The sequence below is a fragment of the Pogoniulus pusillus genome, chromosome Z (assembly GCF_015220805.1).
Source record: "Pogoniulus pusillus isolate bPogPus1 chromosome Z, bPogPus1.pri, whole genome shotgun sequence".
NCBI classification, from domain to species: Eukaryota; Metazoa; Chordata; class Aves; order Piciformes; family Lybiidae; genus Pogoniulus; species Pogoniulus pusillus.
Window position 1 is genome coordinate 43,494,074 of NC_087309.1, and position 25,004 is coordinate 43,519,077.

The window sequence follows — 25,004 nt, forward strand, 5'->3', positions numbered from 1 at the left end:
ACAAAAGCCTAATGACAGAGGATGGTTCCTGTCTGTCAACAGGGCCATGAATAAAATTTTCTTGTTGTATAACAATCTGGTGATAGCATTATAGCCAAAAGTGGAAGACAAAGGGAATAAGGGAGAGAGATTTATGAAGTGGAAAATGAAACTGAAACAGCTTTAATTAAAATAATAACAATAAAATTAAGTATATACAAATGTATACAAACCAAATATGGTACCCAACCCCTCTGATGGTAATTAGTAACTGTCACTACTGATAACTGTATGCAGGCAGTGGGGAAGTCTCAGACTGGACTCAGCAGCAGACAGAAACTAGATTAAGATTATGGAACTTGATTCAGAAATATGTAGACTCAAATAAAGGCAGGATGGACAGAGTCCTTCTCAGATGATGGCCATTGGAGAACTTGACCATTGTGATCCCTCAGCATTATACTGAGTATGACATATGTGCAATGCAATACCTAGTTGGTCAATTTAGAGTCACCTGTCCTGTTCACTCCTCACTACAGGTGTGGCCTGTAACTCTGCACTCCCTGACATAGTACACCAGTTCACACAAGTGAACTTGCCATGCATGCTATAGTACTGACTAGAAATATTATCACTTCCAGGAGACACTGTCTGTGAAATATGCTGTCCATTTCAGAAATTGCTCTTACTTGGAAGAGACTTAGCTAAAAATCACTGAACAGAATTAGTTCTGTTCTAACTCACACCAGGGCAGCTGTTCGGTGGAAGTCTTGAAAAGAAGAATCAACATCCAGGCTATGCTAAAATCTGTCACAGCCACACTTCCTCCCGTGTGGCAGCTTGTGCAAACAGCCCATCTGGAGCAGATGAGCTCCAGTGCTGCTGTTACAGACATCCCATGGGAGAACAATAGAATCATAGAATCATAGAATCAACCAGATTGGAAGAGACCTCCAAGATCATCCAGTCCAACCTAGCACCCAGCCCTATCCAGTCAATCAGACCATCAAATGCAAGGAAGTATCAGCCAGGCTTTTCTTGAAGACCTCCAGGGACAGTGCCTCCACCACCTCCCTGGGCAGCCCATTCCAATGCCAATCACTCTCTCCATGAAGAACTTCCTCCTAACATCCAGCCTGTACTTCCCCCAGCACAACTTGAGACTGTGTCCCTTTGTTCTACTGGTGGTTGCCTGGGAGAAGAGGCCATCCCCTACCTGGCTACAGCCTCCCTTCAGGTAGTTGTAGACAGCAATGAGGTCACCCCTGAGCCTCCTCTTCTCCAGGCTAAACAACCCCTGCTCCCTCAGCCTCTCCTCATAGGGTTTGTGTTCAAATCTTTACAATTTTTTTAGTGCTTTTATTGTAATCTTAGAAATAAATGTAAAGTCTAATGCCTCCTGTCATCCTCTGTGAGTCAGCAGAAATAAACTTGCAGTTGCTTGGAGAGTGAGTCAGCAAGACAATGCTGCTGTCCAGTGCCAGGCAGGAGACACTGAAATTGCTTTAATGGTTGTCTTTGGCTCCTTGCAGCCCTCACAAAATGATTTATCATCAGTAGTAGCCCAAAACCAAAGTATGACTAGACTAATTCAAACTTCCCCTTCATGATCTCAACTGAAAAGAAGAAAAAAAAAAAAAAAAAAAAAAAGGAGAAAAAAAAGTAGAAAAGGTAAAATTATTGAGCATATTACCTCTTAACAGCATGATTAAGGTAGTTTTTGCCATTTCGGCAGTCCAGTTTCAAGTATCTGTGAGAAAAAGCAAAACCCAAGTGCTCAGATCAAAACGAGGCCACATGTAGTCTAACTCAAAATTTCTGACCTCAGGTCTCTAGTGCATGCAAGTGAACAGCCACACAGGGAACATGCTTCCAAAGACATACTGGTGCAAGAACAAAATAGTGGAATCATATTTTTATGTCTAGAGTTCAAGTTTACTCTGTTTTGTTTGATCTGCTTCCAGAAGACAAAATGTTGATATAATTTATATCAGTTCTGGTACTATTACAGAAGTAACATATCCTTGATGTTTTAGTAAAGCCAGAAGTAAAGGACAAGGAGAAGGAAAGTGGTGCACATGATAACCCTGACACATGGCTTGCAAGTTGAATGAATCTTTAACAAGAATAATCCATAATAACTTTACATGGGTGGCTTCAGTGGCCTAGTAAGGATTTTCAGTGATTAAAATTAGTTCTGATCTTTCAACTCCTTGTTAAAACGTGAACATAGACATTTCAAAATACAATTTATGTGCATACAAGACTGAGTGGTTTATGTAAGAGTTTGTGCAAAGCATTAAATGAGAAAAAATTACTCTGAAAATAATTATCTAATGAGGTCAGATTTAAGAAATAGACTACAAGAACATGAAAAATTAAAGCCAAAACAACAGAGGAAATGAAATACAGATCAGTGAATTTGAGAAGTGGGAGAAACTTCAAAGGCATTCCTGGCAAAACAAGCAGAAAAGGATTGATAGCCACAACTAGGCAAGAAATTTCATGAGATACAACAGTAAAAAGTCAGGACCAATTTGTAATTCTGGAGAATTGTTTGATGAGAAGTGTGTTAACAGAGGGATGTCATGTTGTCAGATACTTGCCATATAAGTATCTGCAAATATTGCAAATATATGCAAAGATGTACCTAGATTTGCTATTTAAAAACAAACACAAAGCCAGTTCTGTGTATCCTAGCTAAATTATAGGTGCAGAACTATCAATATTCTTGCAAATTAAATTAGCTTGAATGTTCTTGTCAAAACTTTGCTACTTCTAGAATGCTGTTGCTATGCAGGTGCTTTTTTGGGGCAAAAAGTGAGAGGTTAATAGGTAACCCCAGAAATGCAAGAAAGGTTCTTTGGCATAGTAAAGCAGTCCAAGATTAAAGGACTGTTGCTAACACAATGAAGAGGAAAGTACTAGATGTAAGCATGTAGGGCAAAAGGGACTCGCTCAGCATTAGTATTGGTTGTTGCTTGAAGAAAATAAATAACTCAAGCACATCACTGTTGAGTAAGGATAGTGAATTTAAGGAGACATACACACACACACACACACACATGTATATATATGTGTGTGTGTAATGGACTAGATGGTCTCCAGATGTCCTCTCTAGCCCTTTATCATTCTGTGTTATATTATATCAATACAAAATGGCAAGGAAAAAAAATAAAAGAAAAAGAAAAAAATTAAGTGAAAGTGAATTGTTCATTTACTTAAAAGTGTAACATACTCAAACAGACACTTTAGTGTATTACTTCAGTACTCCCATATTTCACACTTAGGCTTTTCAAATACCGTAGTCAGGATCAGCTGTATTGATTAGGGTCATTACTCAGAGATCCATTGACAGTCTGTGCAATCAACATAAATTGGTGATAAACAGGATCATTTATTTGGAAGCATCTGGAATATGGAACCATTGGGATGGTCAAAATATGTGCAAGTGCAGACTGTATTTTTACTTCCATTGTTTTCTTGAATATTGTTTTCCCTGAAATACTTCTTTCCATCTCCTTTCAAACTCCATAATTTTTCATGATTGCATGTGATACACATCTGTAGTCGTAGTTTTGAAGGATGATAATATAATGCTCTCTGTGAGGAGAAAATGAAAATGTACAGCCTTTTTTCTGTATGGTGAGCTGCTAAATCAATTCCCACAGTATGGCACAGCTTGCAGCATTGTACGTAACATAAAAACTCTTCATTAACATGGGTCATTACTGTGTCCCACTGTGAAGAGTATGTTGCATTAGTTGGTCTGCTCATAAGTAAACCTTGTTGTAGGAGAGGATTTTGTACTCCTGTGAATAAGAATTAAATATTGAAATGCATTTTATATAGTCTTATCATAGAATCACAGAATCAACCAGGTTGGACAAGACCTGCAAGATCATCCAGTCCAACCTCTCACCCAGCCCTATCCAATCAACTAGACCATCAAATGCAAGGAAGCAGGTTGGAAGTTCTCTCTGCCCTTGATGTCTAACATAGAATTTGTTGTCTCTTCTCCAAAGTCTGCATGAACATCTATTCAAATTTTCTAAACAAAAGGCTTTGAAAATAAGTATAAACTACACATTAGAAAAGGAAAGGAATACATCTGATTTTGACAGGGAATTTACTATCTTGTATTTATTTTGCACATCTTCAGCCAAAGTCCCTCTTGCCAAAGATTAGGTTAGGGTATTCCATAAATGTTATCAGCCTCCATGACAAAAAAGCCTCCAGAGTGACACAGTGTGTGTCAAGACTCTACTCTGCCTTAGGCTGCTCTTAGGCTTACTGCCAGCTGTTTAAGTGCCAGCTGTGCTGTGCTGGCTGTGCAGGTACAGTAAAATACTGATCTGGCGAGCTTGTCTTCTAAAGAGATGGACATTGGAGGTCAGGCACAGGAAATACTGGGGAGGAGGGATGCAGTGTATAGTGGTAACTTAATCTTAAAAAAAAATGTTTTACTTGTATAAATGAGTTCCCACTACACTGGTACTGGAAAGTAGTTTCAAGGTGTACTTGACTGCTGGGAAGAAAGCAGGATGCTGAAATTGTGCCAAAGATGTAAAAATTTAGGTCATCTGAAAGCTGATTAATATAAACTAAGTATGCCCTGCAGCCTTCTGGTCCATCATTATGATTCTAAGTAAAAGGACACATGTGACCATTACAGTTTGAACACGAGTGTCTTTTGCCTACAACACATTAATTTGATACTGTATAGTGCTATCTGGTGAGCTTCCATTTTAGTGTCAGAAAATATTCTTCTGACAACTAGAGACTTAGTAATATTATTGGAAGCAATATTGTACAGCAAAGGCATCAAAGCTAATTCATGGATTATGAAGAAAATTATTTGCATATTACAATAGCAATGGAATGTAACTCAAGTACTCAGCAGCAGGATTCTGGATGGCAAGACAGTTTGTGTGCAAGGTAAGAACAGACAGAAATTCTTGGATAGAAAGAAAGAAAATGCAGATTGATAAGTCTCTGAGATGCCTACTTCCTATCTTAGGAGAGCTCCAATGCCATGTTGATTCTTATTGCACTGAGTTAAATGCAGACCCAGGCCACACATGAGTGGACATTACTGAACAAGTATATACTTCCATATTACAGTTGTGGTAATGGATTATCACTGAGATAAATACATAAGAATGAATAAATGTCCGAGTATCAGCTCTTCTATCTCTTGCTATTCTCTTATTCCCTACCCCCTTTTTTAATTAAACTTTCAGCAAAATCATATGTCATCTTTCCTTGTATAATGTTACAAAAGTATATATGTATATATATATATATATATATATATATATATATACATACATACATATATATTAAAGACCATCTCAGTTTAACCTTCAAAAAGAACTGGATTTATTTTGGGTTTCTTAACCTCTCAAAACTGAAATATAGTGCATGATTTTTCAAAATTAATTAGGGCCTCAGAAACTTGTTGTGAAGTCTTCTGTTAAGGTAGCTTTTTTATCTTGTTCACTGGCAAAGCTAAATCTATTTTCCTTAAAGTAGATGAGATTCCTACTAGAACAATGAAAATCTGTGATGCTTTTGATAATGTGGATTCTGACTGGCTGAAAATGAACCAGAAATTTGTTAGTGTCACACCTGTCATGCAGCTTCTGCATCATTGATTTATCTTCCTCCAAGGGAGGGTTAAACATTTACCCTTTCATTGCATGGTGTGCACTCTGTCGCTCTGCACAACAAAGATAAAGCCTGCCAGAAGGAAATGGTGAGTCATTGGTATTCTGTCTTTTTCAATGTCAGCTTATTTCAAAATCATAAGGCATTTTTCCATTCATTTACCCTTCAATCCAAACAGAAAACATAATATTGTATAAACAGTAAATAATATATCAGTAACAGTCAGTCCTGGACAATATTAATATATTCCAGTCTGTTGCAAAAGGAAAGTTAGTGTATTCCATTTTTGCTTTTACATCCACTGCTGCCTTGATGCTTTCCCCTTGTTGCTTTGTGATGCTGAGAAGAAAATAGTTTTGTTAATTTTTTAGCTCTTCTTTACCTCCCCACATTCATATGTTAATATGCCTGTGTAGTCTAGAGATGTTGGTGCCATCACTGAAAATAAGCATCACAAATTCAGTATGTCATCTGTTCTAGTAGAAGTAGAGAGGCAAGGATGTCCACTAGATTTAAATCCTTGGAGAGAAAGATCAAGATGGAATTTTCCCATTCCTGTTACAGATTCATCTACCTCAACTTTTCTGTTTTGATAATTATTTCACTAATTGGTTTTCACTAATTGCTTCAGTAATTATAAAGGGGTTCATGAATGCAAAAGTTAAAAGAATTTGTGTTAGCCAGAATCCTTGAGCTCAGCTGGAGCATGCCGGAGTGATGAAATGAATAGTAATAGTTTGAGTTTAAAATCTGCAAATATCCAGATCTTACCCACCAGCAATGGAAGAAAGATATGGATATGTTTCTCAAAGCTCAAATCTGTTTGTTGGGGCTTTATATGCCCCCACATTATCATCAGTTCTACTAAAATGGGGTAAATGTTAGGATCCTCTTTTATTACTATTGATGTTATTGGTTTTGTTATACTCCTACTGTGCCACTAATTGTGGCCACAAAAAATAAATAAATTATTATTTAGGTACTCCAGGGTTCTTCTGTCTTGTTTTTGCTCAGAGTGCTTCAAATTTTTAACCTTGGCACTATCTTAAAAAATTCAGAGAGAAAGTTGAGTTGAGGTTTTTGGTTAGTAGGGTTACACATTTTGAATGGCTTGTCCTCCACTAAGAGTGGATTATTTACTGGAGAACAGATGGAAAGCCTCAGGCCACCTCTCTCCCTGTGGCAGGATCTGAGTGCCAAGTGCAGAACAGTTGGTACAGAGCCAGCTTCCAAATGGCCATCAAGATTGAGCATTGCAGTCATTTAACATTAATAATCCTATGTAGGACCCACCTTCATCATATAACAAAATGAGTGGGGTACAGAAAGGAAACAAGAAAGCTGCAGGGTATGGGGACATTCCCAAGGCTCATTTCCTGTCAGGACTGCTGTGAGTAATACCTGATCTGGGGTAGGGTGTCCCTACCCATGGCAAGGGGGTTGGAACTAGATGATCCTTGTGGTCTCTTCCAACCCTGACTGATTCTATGATTCTATGATTCCATTATTAGTAAGAGTGTAAAAGTAATAAAGGAGGTCATGGGGAAGGGAATGGAGTCTATGGTTACAGACTGAAATACAAAAGACACTTGGTAGTGTGAGGGAGACCTCAGACTCACCCTGTAAAAAAGACAGCTTAAATGGGTAGAGATGGGAATGGCAGAACTTGCCCTTATCATCTCAGTGTGTGTTACAGGTTGGAGAGGTCTAGTACCATAACATCCCACATCATCAGATGGAAAAGGGGAAATATATTTCCCATTGCCTCATCAAGAGAAGGAAAACTATGTCTCCTGAAAACGCTGGAAAGCAAGCCTTCCTGCTCAGAGGTGGCCAAGACTTTGGCATGATTACTTGCACAATATAGGAAGTTCAGCTGGAGGCAATGAGTGCTTTTGGACACCACCAGTTCATAGTTGCTTTTCTGACGCTCCTCCTTACTTAAAACACTTAAATAAGCAGGGAAAGTTTTAAGAGAGATAATCTAGCCTCCACACCAGATCCTGTCATTACAATGTAACCCAAGACACCACAGAGTAACAGAATCACAGAACCTTAGAGGTTGGAAGAGGCTCCTAGAGATCATGAAGTTCAACAAATGGGCCTCAAAGACACCATTCTGTAGACAGAGATGGAAGAACTTTGAGGATTAATAAGTGTACTCAGCATAGAAGAAAAATCCAGAAAGGAAAAAAAAAATAGTAGAGGTTTTGTTAATTTTATTTTATGTTTTTTTTTTTTGGTTGGTTGGTTTGGTGGTTGTTGTTGTTGTTGTTGTTATTGTTATTATTATTATTATTTTATTTATCTTCCTGTCAAGATGATGCACTCCAGTTAATTGCATCCTCTTTCAGAAACTAGGCCAGAAACAGAGCATGTTCCCAGACCTTACTAGAACAAATATACATGACCCTCTCTCAATTTGTTTTAGAGTGCTTCTTTGCTCTCAGTTCATGTGACTTACTACATAATTTGCCTAACAAGCTCATAGAAACCAGCCTCTCTAATAAAAATAGGCATCCTTGGGCAGGGGGCTCTCGGTCCAAACAGTGGTGCATAGATTCTGATTGTCTCTGAAACTTCATATTCCTGATATATTTAGTATATGGGAATATCTGTCTGTGGGTGAGAATATAGTAGAGACTGTTCTAGGGTAGACTGTTTGTTCTAGATGTATGTGAGTTATTAAAAAGTGATTCTCTGGATACATGTTCAGAGTGGAGTCTAAGATACGCCAACCAATGGGTGCAACCTGAAATGAACTGAGTACAGGTGGAAGGTTTGCCTTCTGTAGAGGTTTCTTCAGGATGTAATGCAGTGTTACCCAGGCATACCCAGCCAAATTAAGTCTGAACTCAGGGAAATATGCATCACACTGGATCAGACAGCCTGAGAGAGGCAAGATGCTGCTGCACCATGCCCGGGTCCAACCACTAGTCAGGCTGCAGATGTGCATGTGCAAATAACACACACACATACAACACATATTCATATGCATGTACATATGCACATATATATGCATATACATGGCCAGCCACGCAGATCACAAATAGACACACAGAATGCTCCCACAAACAACACCAACTGCCCCATCCTGTCCCCTCTCTCTTGTAGACCATCACTGAGGTCCACTGTGTGTTCCTCCATCAGCTGCCCCTGGATCCCACTCTCCCCATTTATTGGTGCCCAGATGTACAAGACTCCAGTGTAGACCCACACTGATGGGCTTCAAACCTGAATGATGAGGCTGAGACTGTCCTGGGACAGCCAAGGAAGGGGCCTGAATGTGGTATCCCTTCTTCCGAGGTTTTAATTTGAATTGTCTGCTGCCTTTGTGCCCCTGTGCTTTTCTGGGTTTGTAGACCTTTGTCAGAGAAGAACTTCCTCCTAACATCCAGCCTATGCCTCCCCTGGCACAACTTGAGACTGTGTCCCCTTGTACTGTTGCTGGTTGCCTAGAAGAGACCAACCCCCACCTGGCTACAGCCTCTCTTCAGGTAGTTGTAGACAGCAATGAGGTCAGCCCTGAGCCTCCTCTTCTCCAGGCTAAACAACCCCAGCTCCCTCAGCCTCTCCTCATAGGGTTTGTGTTCCAGGCCCCTCACCAGCTTTGTTGCCCTTCTCTGGACACCTTCCAGCACCTCAACATCTTTCTTGCGTTGAGGGGTCCAGAACTGGACACAGTACTCAAGGTGTGGCCTGACCAGTTTGAGTACAAGGGAAGAATAACCTCCCTTGTTCTGGCCACACTGTTCCTGATGCAGGCCAGGATGCCATTAGCTCTCTTGGCCACCTGGGCACACTGCTGCCTCATCTTCAGCCTACTATCTACCAGTGCCCCCAGGTCCCTTTCCTCCTGGCTGCTCTCCAGCCACTCTGTCCCCAGCCTGTAGCACTGCTTGGGGTTGTTGCTTGTTAAATCTCATCCCATTGGCCTCTGCCCACCCATCCAGCCTGTCCAGGTCCCTCTGCAGGGCTCTCCTACCTTCCAACAGTTCAACGCCTGCTCCTAGCTTGGTGTCATCTGCAAACTTACTGATGATGGACTCAATCCCCTGGTTCAGATCATCAATAAAGAGGTTGAACAGGACTGGGCCCTGCACTGATCCTTGGGGAACACCACTAGTGACTGGCTGCCAACTGTGGTGAGGGTGTAACTAGAAAAAACAACTTATAACCACTTATAAACTAGAATACAATTATTACACAACTATTATACAACTATGATACAAGATTACATGGAACCAACTCTGAGATTTAGACCTTTTCAGCTAGAGTGAGGTTTCTCTGTGGAACACACTCAATAGTACCAGTTTCAAGCATTACCCTGTATGTGTGACCAGGACCCTCTGCAGATACTACTCTTTTGATAGGTTTGCCCCCAGAAGCAGGAGCAACCCACACAGTTTTCCCAGTAGATTCCTTTTTCAGACCACAGGAACTCCATCTCCCTCAGCTATGGGCAGTAGGGCAGACTGGGCAGGACCAGCTCTGTTGATTGATCCCCTATTGTTCAACACCCAAGTGGCTTCTGCTAGGTGTTTCTCCCAGTGTTTGAAGGTTCCACATCCCATTGCTTTCAGGGCAGTGTTCAGCAGGCCATTGTGATGCTCACTCTTTCCTGCAGCTTGTGGATAGTGTGGGATGTGGTAAACCCATTCTATCCCGTGTTCTTTCCCCCAGTTTGTGGATACATGCACAGACACCTCACCATTGTTGTCTGGACAATTACTTGAAGTTGTTGCATGTTCACAGGTGCAGAGTCACACTGCTGTGGGAGGGTTATTCATCTTATTCTTTAAAAGTGTTGTGCTTTCAGAGTTGATCTTCCTAACAAAACAAAAAGTCCTGTTCTGTATCTTTATTGATGATGTGGATGATGGGATGAGATTTAAGAAGGGAAAGTGCAGGGTTCTGCACTTTGGCCACAACAACCCAAAGCATTGCTACAGGCTGGGGACAGAGTGGCTGGAGAGCAGCCAGGAAGAAAGGGACCTGGGGCACTGGTAGATAGTAGGCTGAAGATGAGGCAGCAGTGTGCCCAGGTGGCCAAGAGAGCTAATGGCATCCTGGCCTGCATCAGGAACAGTGTGGCCAGAACAAGGGAGGTTATTCTTCCCTTGTACTCAAACTGGTCAGGCCACACCTTGAGTACTGTGTCCAGTTCTGGACCCCTCAACGCAAGAAAGATGTTGAGGTGCTGGAAGGTGTCCAGAGAAGGGCAACAAAGCTGGTGAGGGGCCTGGAACACAAACCCTATGAGGAGAGGCTGAGGGAGCTGGGGTTGTTTAGCCTGGAGAAGAGGAGGCTCAGGGCTGACCTCATTGCTGTCTACAACTACTTGAAGGGAGGCTGTAGCCAGGTAAAGGTTGGTCTCTTCTCCCAAGCAACAGTACAAGGGGACACAGTCTCAAGTTGTGCCAGGGGAGGTCTAGGCTGGATGTTAGGAGGCAGTTGTTGGCAGAGAGAGTGATTGGCATTGGAATGGGCTGCCCAGGGAGGTGATGGAGTTGCTGTCCCTGGAGGTGTTCAAGAAAAGACTGGATGAGGCACTCAGTGCCATGGTCTAGTTGACTGGCTAGGGCTGGGTGCTAGGTTGAACTGGATGATCTTGGAGGTCTCTTCCAACCTGGTTGATTTTATGACTCTATGAAAACCACGTTCTTTACTAAACTAACTCTTTTATAGACTTCAAACACAGTCTTATCTGCAAATAAATGTAGTTCACACCTGATCTTTTCCCAAATGTTAATGTACTGTGATACAGCAATTTTCCTACTTCATTCCTCTCTGTCATGAAGGTACATTTTGCTCTGCTTGATTATAACCAGAACTGGCATTTAATTTTTTGGCAGACTTGGAAGGGGGTAGTGCATGACAACAGTGCACTTGGTCTTTACAAATAGTGTGCTTACCATTTGAAGTACTATAACATTTACTTTGAAACCTGGGTGTTTGTGGGAGAAGTGATAATGTGGATACTTTGCCTAAGATGCACTGTTTTAATTCTCTCCTGCAGTAAATGACTGTGTTATGAGTGGCAACAATACAAAATTCCATTGTGCTCTATTGAACTAAAAATCAGTATTTTCTGAAGGATGTTTTGTGAACTAAAAGGTATTATAAGAAGTAGAGCTAGGTGGCACAGTAATACTGACACAGTGTGCATATGGACCTTTGCCAGAGTGAACTGTTTAACTTAGCCTTTCATTTAGGGTTCATTTCAAACAAAGTAAGATTTTTATGTTCAAAGTAAAACTATGTTTTCAATATTTTTTTTCTCATAGTATTTCATTCCATCAAACAAAAAATATAGAATCAACCAGGTTGGAAGAGACCTCAAAGTAAAAAGTAGTAAAAGTAAAGAAATCCTCTCTATTATCTTTGACAGTCTTCCATCATAATACTCCAAAACTCTTCTGGAAATTTATTGATGTAACAATATTTTTGAACCAGTAGTGTAAAATGTTTTCAAATGAGCAAATGATACTCCTTCAGTTAAAATTCAGCAAGTGCTTTTTTCCTGACAGGGAATATGGCAGCAGGGTAGTACAGAGAGGACAAGCCTTACGCTGGTCACTGAAAGAAATGGATCTTTGAATTCCTGCATTACTTTGCCCCTCTGGTGTCTATGCACTATAAGAACTCCAGCATGTTGCAGATTGTCTGCCTACCACACAGCCAGAAAGTGGAAGATTTGCAAACTAAGTTGCTATTGACACATACCAGGTCACTGAGACTGAACAAGAGTTGCTGTATCCAGCTTACTACAAACAAGGGTTCTGCCTTTTCATGTCTTTAGTCTTTCTGAGGCTAAAGTTCTTTACAAGGACAATGTTTTGTGGTTTTGATTGATCAGAAGCCTCAATCTTTCTAAAGGCATGTATGCAAAGAACAGAAAAATCTCTTTTTTAAATTACTTGTGGGTTGGCTTTTGTGGAGAATTAACAAGAATCAAAATCTAAAGAATCCAGTAGTGGAAATATATGTGTGAAGGAAACATAACAACTGGATAAACCTATTATATTCTTTGAATCCAAGCTCTAGCTGATGTGGGGTTGCATGGGTATACATCTGACTGATTTTTTGCAGTCAATCAGTTGTATTTTTGCACTGCAGAGTTTTGGGTTTTTAAACATAAGGCTTTGTAATGATTATCAAGATTTCTTGTTGCTCAAGAATTTATTTATAGCTAGAAGATGAGACATAAAACAAACCAGATGAAGTCTATAAATAAAATCAGTCACTTTGGTAAAGAGAAGCATTTGAATTCACAGGTCCATAGTTCATAGGATGAAAATTCATGTCTGGCTGCAGTAGAATGAATGGGATTAGAAACTTATGTAAGACTCTGAAGTCAAAGTTTGCAAAGTAATGTAAAATGAATTCTTTTTACACTGGTGTGAAGATACCTCTGAAGGTTGTGTTTCTTTGTCATCAGTTTCTTAGATATCACCTTTTCAGTATATGCAGAAATTATTCTGTAAGTCTTAATATTTCTGGTGTATACTTTTGCTTTTGAAACATCATTTTCCTGATGACAAAATAGCAACAAATTGACCCCCAAGTTATAATGTTCAAAGCTGTGCTTTTTAAAAATCCTAATGGACTAATGTCCTCTGACGTTTGAGCTATTAGTATTTGAAAAATTGCTATGGTGACAAATAGATTCTGGTTTAAAATAAATAAATAACTTTAAACATTTATATTTTACTTAACCACAAATTCCAGGAGAACTTAGCATGGTTCCAGCAGACCATTTCTACCACAATGAATGCATGCTGTCCCTTTATTTCTGAGCAATTGTATATTTACTAAAATGTAAGTATACAGCAAAGTTAGACTTCTGCTTTGATCGCAGTACTTTACAACCACCTACTCCAATTACTGCACAACAGATTGAAAACAGCACAGTGTCCATTTCTTGAAGGAAAAGTCAGTGCAAGCCCAAAGGAACAGACTGTAGCACAAAATGCTTGGAGTTTGTTTCAGGTTCTTTTTGGTTATTATGATGAAGCAGAACAACCATAAAGGCAGTGTGATCCTTCCCATTAAATTATTGTGCCTGGCATTACACATGGCTTAAAGGTGCTTTGACTGAGACATGAGAGGTGGTCTGAGTCTTCAGGTAGTGGCATTGGACCAAGGCTTACAACAATAGCTGTAGCACTTTTTTCCCAAGTCCATGCCTCTAGTCTTGCAATAAGCAAAGCCAGCTGGAGAGATTTGATCCATTTTCTGTCTTTGTTAGACGTGGGTGTCACACTGCATTATGATCTTTTTTGTGCATGGAACATTTTGCAGCAGGAATATGATTACGTAGAGATAATAGCTGTGTTATGAGAAGGGTGCACTAGTGAACATAGCACCTACACAGACCAGCTTCCAAAAACACTGAGATGACAGATTTTGGAAGCAATTTCATATTTTATTGCAGAGCCCTAGGGCCCTGATATACAACAAGATTCATTTCCAGAACATCCTCCCCTAAATGTCTAGTTAAGCAGCATTATGAACAGGTTATTAATTATTAACTAGGAAATATTAATAAAATTATTGATTTATTTTATTAATATGAAAACATTTTCTTATTTACAGGGTCTTTGTGCTTGGTTGTGCAAACAGATTATAGACTCTGTACAGTGTAAAAGGGAGTACCAAACAATTTCAAACACTTTAGCAATGCTAGCTAATACACAAGCAATAAGCTTTAGGAGATTCCTCTGGTGCAGCGTGCTGGTTGCCCTCTAGGGGGACTCGAGAGGCTCCTTTCTGCCGAAGCAGAAGGCACAACAGTTGCAGATCCAGAGCAAACAGAGCCAAAGCAAAGAGCTTTACTTACAAAGAGGCTTCCTAGAGAATTTACTCACAAAACAGTGTCTCCGGATTTCCAGCACTGCATTATAGTCCCAGACAGCACTCAAAGCACTTGGAGGGCTGCTGTCAGTGGTATGGTACCCACTGGAGGCTTTCAGAGTTTCCCCAGGACTCTGGCAGAGTGTCTGGGATTTGTACAATGTCTGACCTGGTCTTGGTCCTTTCTCAGGCTGATGGTGTCCTTTCCAGGGCTCTGGGATTGGCACAGAGGTTCGCAGGTGTGCAGGCAAGCATGGTGTCTTGCTGTGCGGCAGTAACCTACTCTCACTGCACAGGCTGTGGTGTGGTCTCTGTAAGTGAGCTCTCCATCTAGGAGCAGCTTATTGCTTTCAGTTCACACTGAGCCTGGCCATCAGTTTCAGGCAGCTTTCAGCAATGGCTCTTGCCTGCAGGATGAAGACACTTTAATGCCTCTCCCTGGTAAACTGAGGCACAACAAAGTTTTCAGGTAGACAAACTTGATGCATCAAAGCTTGTTGCTACACAGCAAAGCTGATTTGAAGCAGCAAGGCTTCCTGGTACCCAAGACACAGCAAAGTGAAGTAAGGAAAATTAAGGCAAGGCAAGTTGTTTACAGCTTTGCCCATTTATCAATTGTCTGAGTTGTGATGGCTCCATTTGTCCAGGGAGATTCACCAATCAGAATGGCATGTTGCCAAAACTAACCATATTAGGTGAAGCCAGGGGCTTGCTTTACCCAAATTTGAGAAAGCATGGGCCTACGCACCAGGCAAGTGTATGTACCTTGTTTATCACAAGGGCAGACTCAGTGGCTCCAGGTCTTTTCTCCTCTTTTCCACATCGCTGCCAACTCCAGCAGAGGAGAGAGGGAGCAGGGGATCATGCCTGGACAAGCCAGGACACATATTAGGCCTATTTTGGCCTTCCATGACAAGCAGTTTAGTTTCTATTCCACTGCAATTTTGTCATTCTCTATTAATCAGGAAAGAAGGGAAGGAGGGAAAGAGAGAGAGAGAGAGAGAGAGGATCTACATCTTTTTCTCTCTCCACTGATCATATGTGGACAGAATAGGTATTAATATCCTCCCAAGCACTTGTCTCATTCTAAAGCCAAATACAGTCACAAGTCCAAGGCAAGGGGTAAGCACTTAGAGTAAGCTCTCTGCACCCTGCATTACCTTCAAGAGTAGGTACTGCTTTAAGTTAAAAGGTAATAGCCAATAACATCAGTCCTCTCTGAGCCTAAAAGAGCCTAAAACCAGGATTTGGAGCTTTCCTCCCTCCAGAGCAGGTTTGAGTATAGCAGAATGGTGATGGTCAGCCACTGAGATATGCTATGATTATACTCCCAAGTTGCTTATTAGCTGCGTTCAAGTTGCAGAAGAACGCTTTGTAGGGTAAGTTGTTTAAAACCAGCACTCAAGATCCCATAGTGTTTCAAGGCTTTAGATACTCCAGTTAAACTGTAGTCATGGTTAGGGGTTATGTAATTTAGAAGGAAGGTCAATCAAACCTCAAACTCAGCTCCTGTCCCTGGCCGTCATCCCAGTAGGAGAAAGACCAATGGTGGAATGTGCTGGAGAGAACCAACAAATGGAAGACAGAATGATAAATTTAGATCCTGATTTAAATGAATGGGTATGCTATTGATTTTGCTTCAAAGGTCTGGTTTGAGATTATGAAGTTTGTATTAAAATATGAAAATATACTTTTCCTCTAATTGTGTGGGACAAAGTGTGACCATCTCTTTCTAAAAATACCGGAAGAATATTGGTGACAGGAGGCAGCACTAAAAGACTGTCTTTTTTAACAAACAGAATTAAGACCTGTATTGATAGTATTTCTGTAATAATAATTCCTGACAGATAATGCTTAGTTATGTGAAAGGCAAAGCTAAACAGAGTCATGTTATCCTAGATGTCAAAATTAGTACTGTCTCTTGTATCTTGCCACAGTTCTGTTTGAAAGTGATTCAAGGGGAAATTGCTTTGCTTTAACTTCTTCTCTCTCTTTTTTAAGGTCAACTCAAATCAAAACATACTCTTGGGATAATGCTCAGGTTATTTTGGTTGGTAACAAATGTGACATGGAAGATGAACGAGTGATCTTCACAGAGAGAGGCAAACACTTAGCAGAGCAACTTGGTAAGAAGACAAATCTTTATGATTGTTTATGAGGATGCACAAAGTAATGTAATTAACTGCTAGAGTAGTTGTAATTAAATTGTTCTCAATACATTCACTGCAAAGGAGTAGTCACATCACCTCCCTTTCATTTCTGCAGGCTGAGGTCTGAATTGTCCTGTGTTATTAGTGGACATGTGTCCAGGCATAATTTTATGCAGAGCCATGACATGGCTGTGAGCTTAAAATGCTCAGAGGACTCACACCAGTGCTGGAAAAGATATCTGTTACAATGTTCATTGTGCTTCTGCTTAGATAGGAATTGCGTAAGACCTTTGTGATTAGCAGCAACATTAAGTATGTGCCTCTATATATTATATATTTAGATAGATGTAGCTATAGGCAGCTACATCCTAGATGGGGAAAAATTAAAACCAAAAAGCCAACAAAGCAGTAAAAGAAATGAGAGGAGAGCACAGATTAAAGAAGCTTTTTACTGAAGGTGTGACTTAGAACTATTTGCAAGTTGAGATCATTTGGGTAATGATTTCCAATGCCAATAATCCAGCCAGAAAGATGCCAAATACAGCTCTCACTGCTAACATTCCACATATTGCACATTTACACAGGTATGACTAACATGAACCTCTAGTTTCATAATGTCTCCCTCTAGTAGGCAAATGTTATCTACGTAGAAAATTAAACATGCTCACTTAAACAGCTGTGAGCATCTTTCTGCTTCTACCCAGCAGTAGTAGTCTTTCATACCATGCTTTTGAGGTGACACTGGCCACACTCATGGAAAATCTCCCAAAACATTATAATATTCCTCCCTAGCCTGTTGTTTTGGGTTTCTTCCCTTTGAATTTACTGATTTCTGGAGACCGTGCTCAGGAACTGTTACAAATGAAACCCTGGCATCGCTAGGGGTCAATTTCTGTGCTGTTGAGTTTGCCATTATCTTTAAAATTCACTGTGCTAAAGGCTCAGTCTAATGAACTTGTACATAACTAAGATCTCATTATTCCTACCTATGTGTTCAGGAAAAAGGATGTTACAAGAATAACTGCATGGGAAACAGAGAAAGATGGTGGCATTTCACAGTATACCACCAGCAACGGATCTCATCCCATGCTGATGCTTCGTAGAATCATAGAATCAGCTGGGTTGGAAGAGACCTCCAAGATCATCCAGGCCAACCTAGCACCCAGCCCTGTCCAGTCAACTAGACCATGGCACTTAAGTGACTCATCCAGGCTTTTCTTGAACACCTCCAGGGACGGTGACTCCACCACCTCCCTGGGCAGCCCATTCCAATGCCAATCACTCTCTCTGGCAAGAACTTCCTCCTAACATCCAGCCTATACTTTCCCCGGCACAACTTGAGACTGTGTCCCCTTGTTCTATTGCTGGTTGCCTGGGAGAAGAGACCAACTCCCACCTGGCTACAATGTCCCTTCAGGTAGTTGTAGACAGCAATGAGGTCAGCCCTGAGCCTCCTCTTTTCCAGGCTAAACAACCCCAGCTCTCTCAGCCTCTCCTCATAGAGTTAAAATAAACAATGCTTGCAAAACTCTGGTAGTGAGATAATTATCAAAACTCACATTTTAGGCTTTTAAGCAAATTTTAATTCTTGGAATTTAGGATTCAGTATTTGTGGAAGAAGATAATCCTCTGTATCCATCTTCACCTTCTGTGGAGGTTACCCTTCTCAGTCATAGGTTCTGTGGCTATCTCTAGGGCAGATCATTTTATTGGAAAAACTGCTACTCTGATCCAGTGGGTAATTTACTGTGCTCAGACTACACACACAAATGTTTATATGCTTCCTGTACAGCTGCAGTCATTTCTTAAATGGGCTCAGGGACTGTGGGAGGTGGTGTCAGGAAAAGCAGAAGAATAAGTTTCCTGTGTTGTAGTAACTGCTCAGGCCATGTGGCCAGTTTGAAAGGCACGTGTTATGTCAAATACCTGGGATTGGACTGTATTTTCTTTCTCTGACAGGGACTTAATAACATCTTTTGTGGGCAAGTCTTAAAAATAACTATTTTTGTGTCTAGCAAGACATTTTAAGACTGTGCAGCCTTTGAATGTCATGATCTGCAATGCTGATTGCAAGCATAATGCATGAGTGTTGTACAGAGAACAGGTGAAACACTCTGTTCTGAAGTGTGGTGTTGTTTTCATCCCTGGTTTATTTGAAGTCACTGAGAAAATGAATACATGTATATTCTGGGCTGGGTTTTAAAAAGGTCAAAAAGAGCACTGGACATTTAATCCTCCAGGAAACACACTGTCCTGTTGAGAACAGCATTGTGAGGAAATTGTGACTCTTCTGTGGACGCAGACCTCTTTGAATAATGTGGCCTTTGATTTTATTAAAACATGTAATCAATCCTTTATTCAAATCTCTGTTATTTCTCAAGTGCAATACAAACAAAAGTTTAGATCAATGAGCAATAAGGCCTCAATTTATATTTTTTGTAAGCCAAAAGCAGTATCTTTATATTCAATAGCCCTTTCATGACCTTTTTCCCATTAAGTGTCCAGTGATGCCTTTGTAACCATATAAAAAATCTTATAGTCTACAACATCCTTTAAATATGCAGTGTGTCTGAGTGATCTGTTTTGAATCATCTGCCTGCTAGTTTTATTTGAGGCTTCTGTACTGTTATATCCTGAGAATCAGTGAAGTATTTGCTGTTACTTGCTCTGTTACACCACTGTTTTCAGAGAGCTCTATCATAACCTTTCTTTTTCTCCAGGATTAAATTCACAGACTATTACATTGTTGCAGACACAAAGGCCATCTCATACCCTAGCCATTCCTTGGCACTTACTCAGTACTTTTTGTAAGTGGTCTAGCCTTTCTTCAATAATTAGTTCATGGCTAGTTATCATTGAAAGAGTAATGTTAGAATAAGATGGAAACTAATAGGTTTGAACATGTGATCTAGTATGAGGTGTCCATGCCCATGGCAGAGGCATTGGAGGTAGATGATTCTTGAGGCCTCTTCCAGCCTTGACAGTTCCATAATTCTATGATTCTAAATGCAGTTGAGTCACATATAGGCTGGATGTCAGGAGGAAATTCTTCACAGAGAGAGAGATTTGCCATTGGAATGGGCTGCCCAGGGAGGTGGTGGAGTTGCCATCCCTGGAGGTGTTCAAGACTGGGTGAGGCACTTAGTGCCATGGTCTAGTTGATTGGATAGAGCTAGGTGATAGGTTGGACTGGTTGGACTGGATAATCTTGGAGGTCTCTTCCAACTTGGTTGATTCTACGATTCTATGTACAGGGAACTATTTAACATAATGTTAATACTGACACAAGAATCACAGCAAACAGATTTTAACAAGTTTATTTACTAATCACTAACAACAAAAAAACCCAGTGTGGAACATGCCGCTTATGCTGTCTCCTTATGAATGTCTTCCCTGAGCTCTACATGTATTGACTGTTGAGTGAAACCCCAATATATTTAGCACTTGCATGCTTTAAAGCATTTTAGTCAAAAATGCCTGGAACTTCTTGGATGTGAAATGCATGCACCTTTGCCAGCTGCATGACTCATACGAATTTTCTGACATATCCATCTCATGCATCTTAGCTGAGTTCAAAGCTTCTTGCATTTGTAAAAAGTTTGGTGTCACTTGTCACAATAGAAATAAAGAGAACGACTCATAGATGGCATGGATTTCTTTATTGCTTTTATTCATGGTCTGTGTGATATGCTGTGATCTGGAGGCAGAGGTATGAACAGAGCTTTGAACAGGCTGAGAAACCAAACATGGAATGAGCAGTTGCTGTCTAGTGTAGCACACAGTTTCTTCATTTATTTATGAAGTTTTTCTGTGCATGCAAAATAGTGACATAATTTTATATATGTTCTTCAGTTGTTACAATTCCTACTGGCTGCATGTGTGCTACGAATTATTTCAACACTCATTAGTTTCTACTTGCTGTTGCTACCATTGCAGAGTACATTGTATCTCTAAGACCAGGGTTCCTAAGGTTGTTGCGAAAGTACAATCCTGCCATAGGTGCAAACCATGCCTGTTGTGCTCAGGATGCACCAGGTACTAGGGCAGTACTGCAAGATCTGCCCAAGTGAAATTCAACAACGGCAATGCAGAATCCTGCACCTGGAAAGGAATATCCTCAGGCACCAGTACAAGATAGGGGTTGACATAGTGGAAAACAGCTCAGCAGAAAAGGATCAGGGAGTCATGGTGGACAGCAGGTTCACTATGAGCCAGCAGTGTGCCCTCATGGCCAAGAAGGCAAACAGTATCCTAGGATGCATTAAGAAGAATGTAGTCAGCAGGTCGAGTGAGATTCTCCTGCCCCTCTGCCCTGCCCTAGTGAGACCACATCTAGAATATCATGTCCATTTCTAGGCTCCCCTGTTGAAGACAAGAAACTCCTGGTCAGAGTCCAATGGGGAGCTACAAAGAGTATTAGGGGACTGGAGCATGTCTCTCATGAGGAATGGCTGAGAGACCTGGGGCTGTTTAGTCTGGAGAAGAGAAGACTGAGAGCAGGTCTTCTCAATGCATATAAATGATCTAAAAGGTGGTAGGCAGGAGTATGGGGCTTTTCAGTAATACTCAGTGATAAGACAAGGGGTAACAGGCACAAACTAAAACACAGGAGATTTCACTTCAACATAAAGAAAACCTTTAAGAATGATAGAACACTCGAACAGGTTGCCCAGAGATGTTGTAGAGTCTCTTTCTCTGGAGACTTTCAAAATCTACCTAAATGTATTCCTGGTAGGAATCTAGGCAAACTTGCTTTAGCAGTGTGTTGGACTAGATGCTCTCTGCATGTCTCTTCCAACCCCTGCCATTGTGATTCTGTGAAATGTCTGGTCACCTTTTCTGTAAGGTCCTGATTGTCCTGTCCCACCTTTCTGTCTTAAGATTGTTTAAAGCTCTGAGAAATTAAGCTCTTGTGTCATAGAAATTTGGCTGGAAGGGAATTCTGGTGATCATCTAGTGTGATGTCCCACCAAAATCTGCCTCTCTCACAATTCTGTCCATCGGTTTTCAGGGCAATGCTCTTCCCATTGGATTTACTGTGCCTCCATGTTTCTTATACTCTGCCATCTGGGTTCATCTGTTGGTGGGTGCATAAGAACGTGTCTTAAGGTGTGCACTTTTCTGCCTTCCAAATGTATCCTGACATAATGTCTCTCCCAGGGGTTGCCAACCAATGTCAGAAAACAAAATTAGAGAGGCCCTTTCTGGGTGAGCTCTCACACTCCCTTCTGCAGAGACTAGTAAAAGTCAGCATTCACGCTGTGTTCAGGGCAGCTGCAAAGGTTTTATTTTCAACTTCTTGGTTTCTTTCCTTGCCTTGATTTACAGTGCTTTGAAAATAAATTCCACCAAACATAAGAACATTTCACATTTCAAATCAAAATCAGCTTGCTTTGTCTATTCTGTTTTAATTTCTTGGCTCAAGGCATGTATGTACGTAATAGTTGTGCTGAGAAGTTGCCAGAGTCCCACTTCAAGGATGTTTAGGTTTCTTCAAATTAAACCCATTTAACACAACAAGCTGGAAAGTAGAGCATTTGTCAGTGTAATGTGCCTACAGAGGCTGCAGTTCAGCATCCTGCACTTCTGTGTGGTCTGACTAAGACTAAATGACCAGGTCTGCTGCTGAGAGAGGGCCTGAACAAACCAGTGTCTGGATCCTACCCAGAGCTGGAGCACAATCCACTCTCCATCATTTTCCAGCGGTCCTGGCTCACCGGAGAGGTCCCAGGAGACTGGAAAATGGCCAACGCGATCCCCATCCACAAGAAGGGTCGGATGGAGGAACCTGGGAACTACAGACCTGTCAGCCTGACCTCAGTGCCAGGGAAACTGATGGAGCAGGTTATCTTGGGGGTGATAAGAGCGCACCTGAGGGATGGCAAAGGGCTCAGGTCCACCCAGCATGGATTTAGGAAGGGCAGATCCTGCCTCTCCAACCTGATCTCCTTCTACGATCAGGTGACCCGCTTGGTGGATGTGGGGAGGCCTGTGGATGTGGTCTATCTGGACTTCAGCAAGGCCTTTGACACTGTCCCCCACAGCAAACTGCTGGCTAAGCTGTCAGCCCATGGCTTGGATGGCAACACTCTATGCTGGATTAGGAACTGGCTGGAGGGCCTGACCCAGAGAGTGGTGGTGAATGGTGCCACATCCAGCTGGCAGCCAGTCACTAGTGGTGTCCCTCAGGGATCTGTGCTGGGCCCCATCCTCTTTAACATCTTCATAGATGATCTGGACGAGGGCATCGAGTCAGACATCAGCAAGTTTGCAGATGACACCAAGCTGGGGGCAGATGTGGCTGGTTTGAGGGCAGAAGGGCTCTGCAGCGGGACCTTGACCGCCTGGACAGATGGGCAGAGTCCAATGGGATGGCATTGATAAGGTCATTAAATAGGGCTGCCCCAAAACTGAGTCCTGGAGAACACCACTTGTGACTGGCCACCAATTAGATTTGACTCCATTCCCCACCAGTCCTGGGCCTGGCCATCCAGCCAGTTTTTAACCATCTGTCCATCCAAGCCATGAGCAGAAGGTTTCTCCATGAGGGTGCTGTGAGACACTGTCATAAATTTACTGAAGTCCAGGTAAACAATATGCACAGCCTTTCCCTCATCTGCTAAGCAGGTACCTTGTCACAGAAGGAAATTTGGTTTGTCAAACAGGACCTGCCCTTCAGGAACCCATGCTGATTGGGCTTGTTGATGCCCTGGACAAGCATAGTGGTGCAGATCTGTTTCAGGACCTTCCCTGGCACTGAGGTCACACTGACAAGTCAGTAGCTCCCCGAGGAAAACAATGATGTGACTGGGTTGGAGGGCAGAAGGGCTCTGCAGTGGGACCTTGACCGCCTGGACAGATGGGCAGAGTCCAATGGGATGGCATTCAACAGCTCCAAGTGCAGGGTGCTGCACTTTGGCCACAACAACCCCATGCAGAGATACAGGCTGGGGTCGGAGTGGCTGGAGAGCAGCCAAACAGAAAGGGATCTGGGGGTGCTGATTGATACCCGCCTGAACATGATCCAGCAGTGTGCCCAGGTGGCCAAGAGAGCCAGTGGCATTCTGGCCTGCATCAGGAATGGTGTGGTCAGCAGGAGCAGGGAGGTCATTCTGCCCCTGTACTCTGCACTGGTTAGACCACACCTTGAGTACTGTGTCCAGTTCTGGGCCCCCCAGTGTAGGAGGGACATTGAGATGCTTGAGCGTGTCCAGAGAAGGGCGACAAGGCTGGTGAGAGGCCTTGAGCACAGCCCTACGAGGAGAGGCTGAGGGAGCTGGGGTTGTTTAGCCTGGAGAAGAGGAGGCTCAGGGGTGACCTTACTGCTGTCTACAACTACCTGAGGGGTGGTTGTGGCCAGGAGGAGGTTGCTCTCTTCTCTCAGGTGGCCAGCACCAGAACGAGAGGACACAGCCTCAGGCTGTGCCAGGGGAGATTTAGGCTGGAGGTGAGGAGAAAGTTCTTCACTGAGAGAGTCATTGGACACTGGAATGGGCTGCCTGGGGAGGTGGTGGAGTCGCTGTCCCTGGAGCTGTTCAGGACAAGGTTGGACATGGCACTTGGTGCCATGGTCTAGCCTTGAGCTCTGTGGTAAAGGGTTGGACTTGATGATCTGTGAGGTCTCTTCCAACCCTGATGATACTGTGATACAAGGCAGCAGTTCTACAGCGTTGGGACTGGAGTAAAATTTCATGTGCCTTGGCATGTGAACCCTTTGTGGTAATAGGAATGTCAGGAATATTTGAGTACACTTGAGCTATGAGGCATCTGTGAGTTTATATATTTTTGGGGGCTGTAATTCTGTCATCTAATTGGATCAGGAATCAGCACACAGTTTACTAACTGTTTTGCCTCTCTGTCTGGCTAGAGGCCATGGTGCAGAAGGCAGGGTCACCAGCAGCCTTGGGAGCACAGACATATGGCTGCATCTAACTTTACATTAAAAATTAAATAAACATGCCTGTTCATAGTTCCATCCCTCACTGTGTTTTAGGTCCTTTTGAAGGTCCTGAAATGACAGAGGAAAGAGAGAAACTGGCGGAATGACTAACACCAGTCTTTTATTTAGTTAGACACAGGGATTGGCAGAGCAATTAAAGGCTCCTGTCTCCAAGATACAGAGTAACAGAAAAGTCACTAGTGACAATGAGAAGCAAGGAATTGTATTTGCTCAACAAATGTCTCATGTGAACAAAACCGCAAAAATACATTGTCAGGAATCTAATTTACTGCCCACATGCACTCATTTGAAAGGTATCTAAAAGCCTCAGTCAAAATCATTGCAACTGGAATTTATATGGAAATCACCTCTTCTGAAATACTGGAAAAGATGGCATTTGCTAGAGCATC

General features: G+C 41.9%; 1 protein-coding gene across 2 annotated transcripts in view; it reads left to right on the plus strand.

The window, feature by feature from the left end:
* RAB3C (RAB3C, member RAS oncogene family) overlaps positions 1-25,004 on the plus strand; it is a 448,802-nt gene that overhangs the window by 115,328 nt on the left and 308,470 nt on the right. For both annotated transcript variants that reach the window (XR_010301375.1, XM_064140540.1), the window contains exon 4: positions 16,507-16,631. Coding sequence is in view for 1 of the 2 variants with exons in the window: in XM_064140540.1 (XP_063996610.1) it covers positions 16,507-16,631 (125 nt within the window). In the remaining variant the exon portion in view is untranslated. The remainder of the gene's footprint in view (positions 1-16,506; positions 16,632-25,004) is intronic.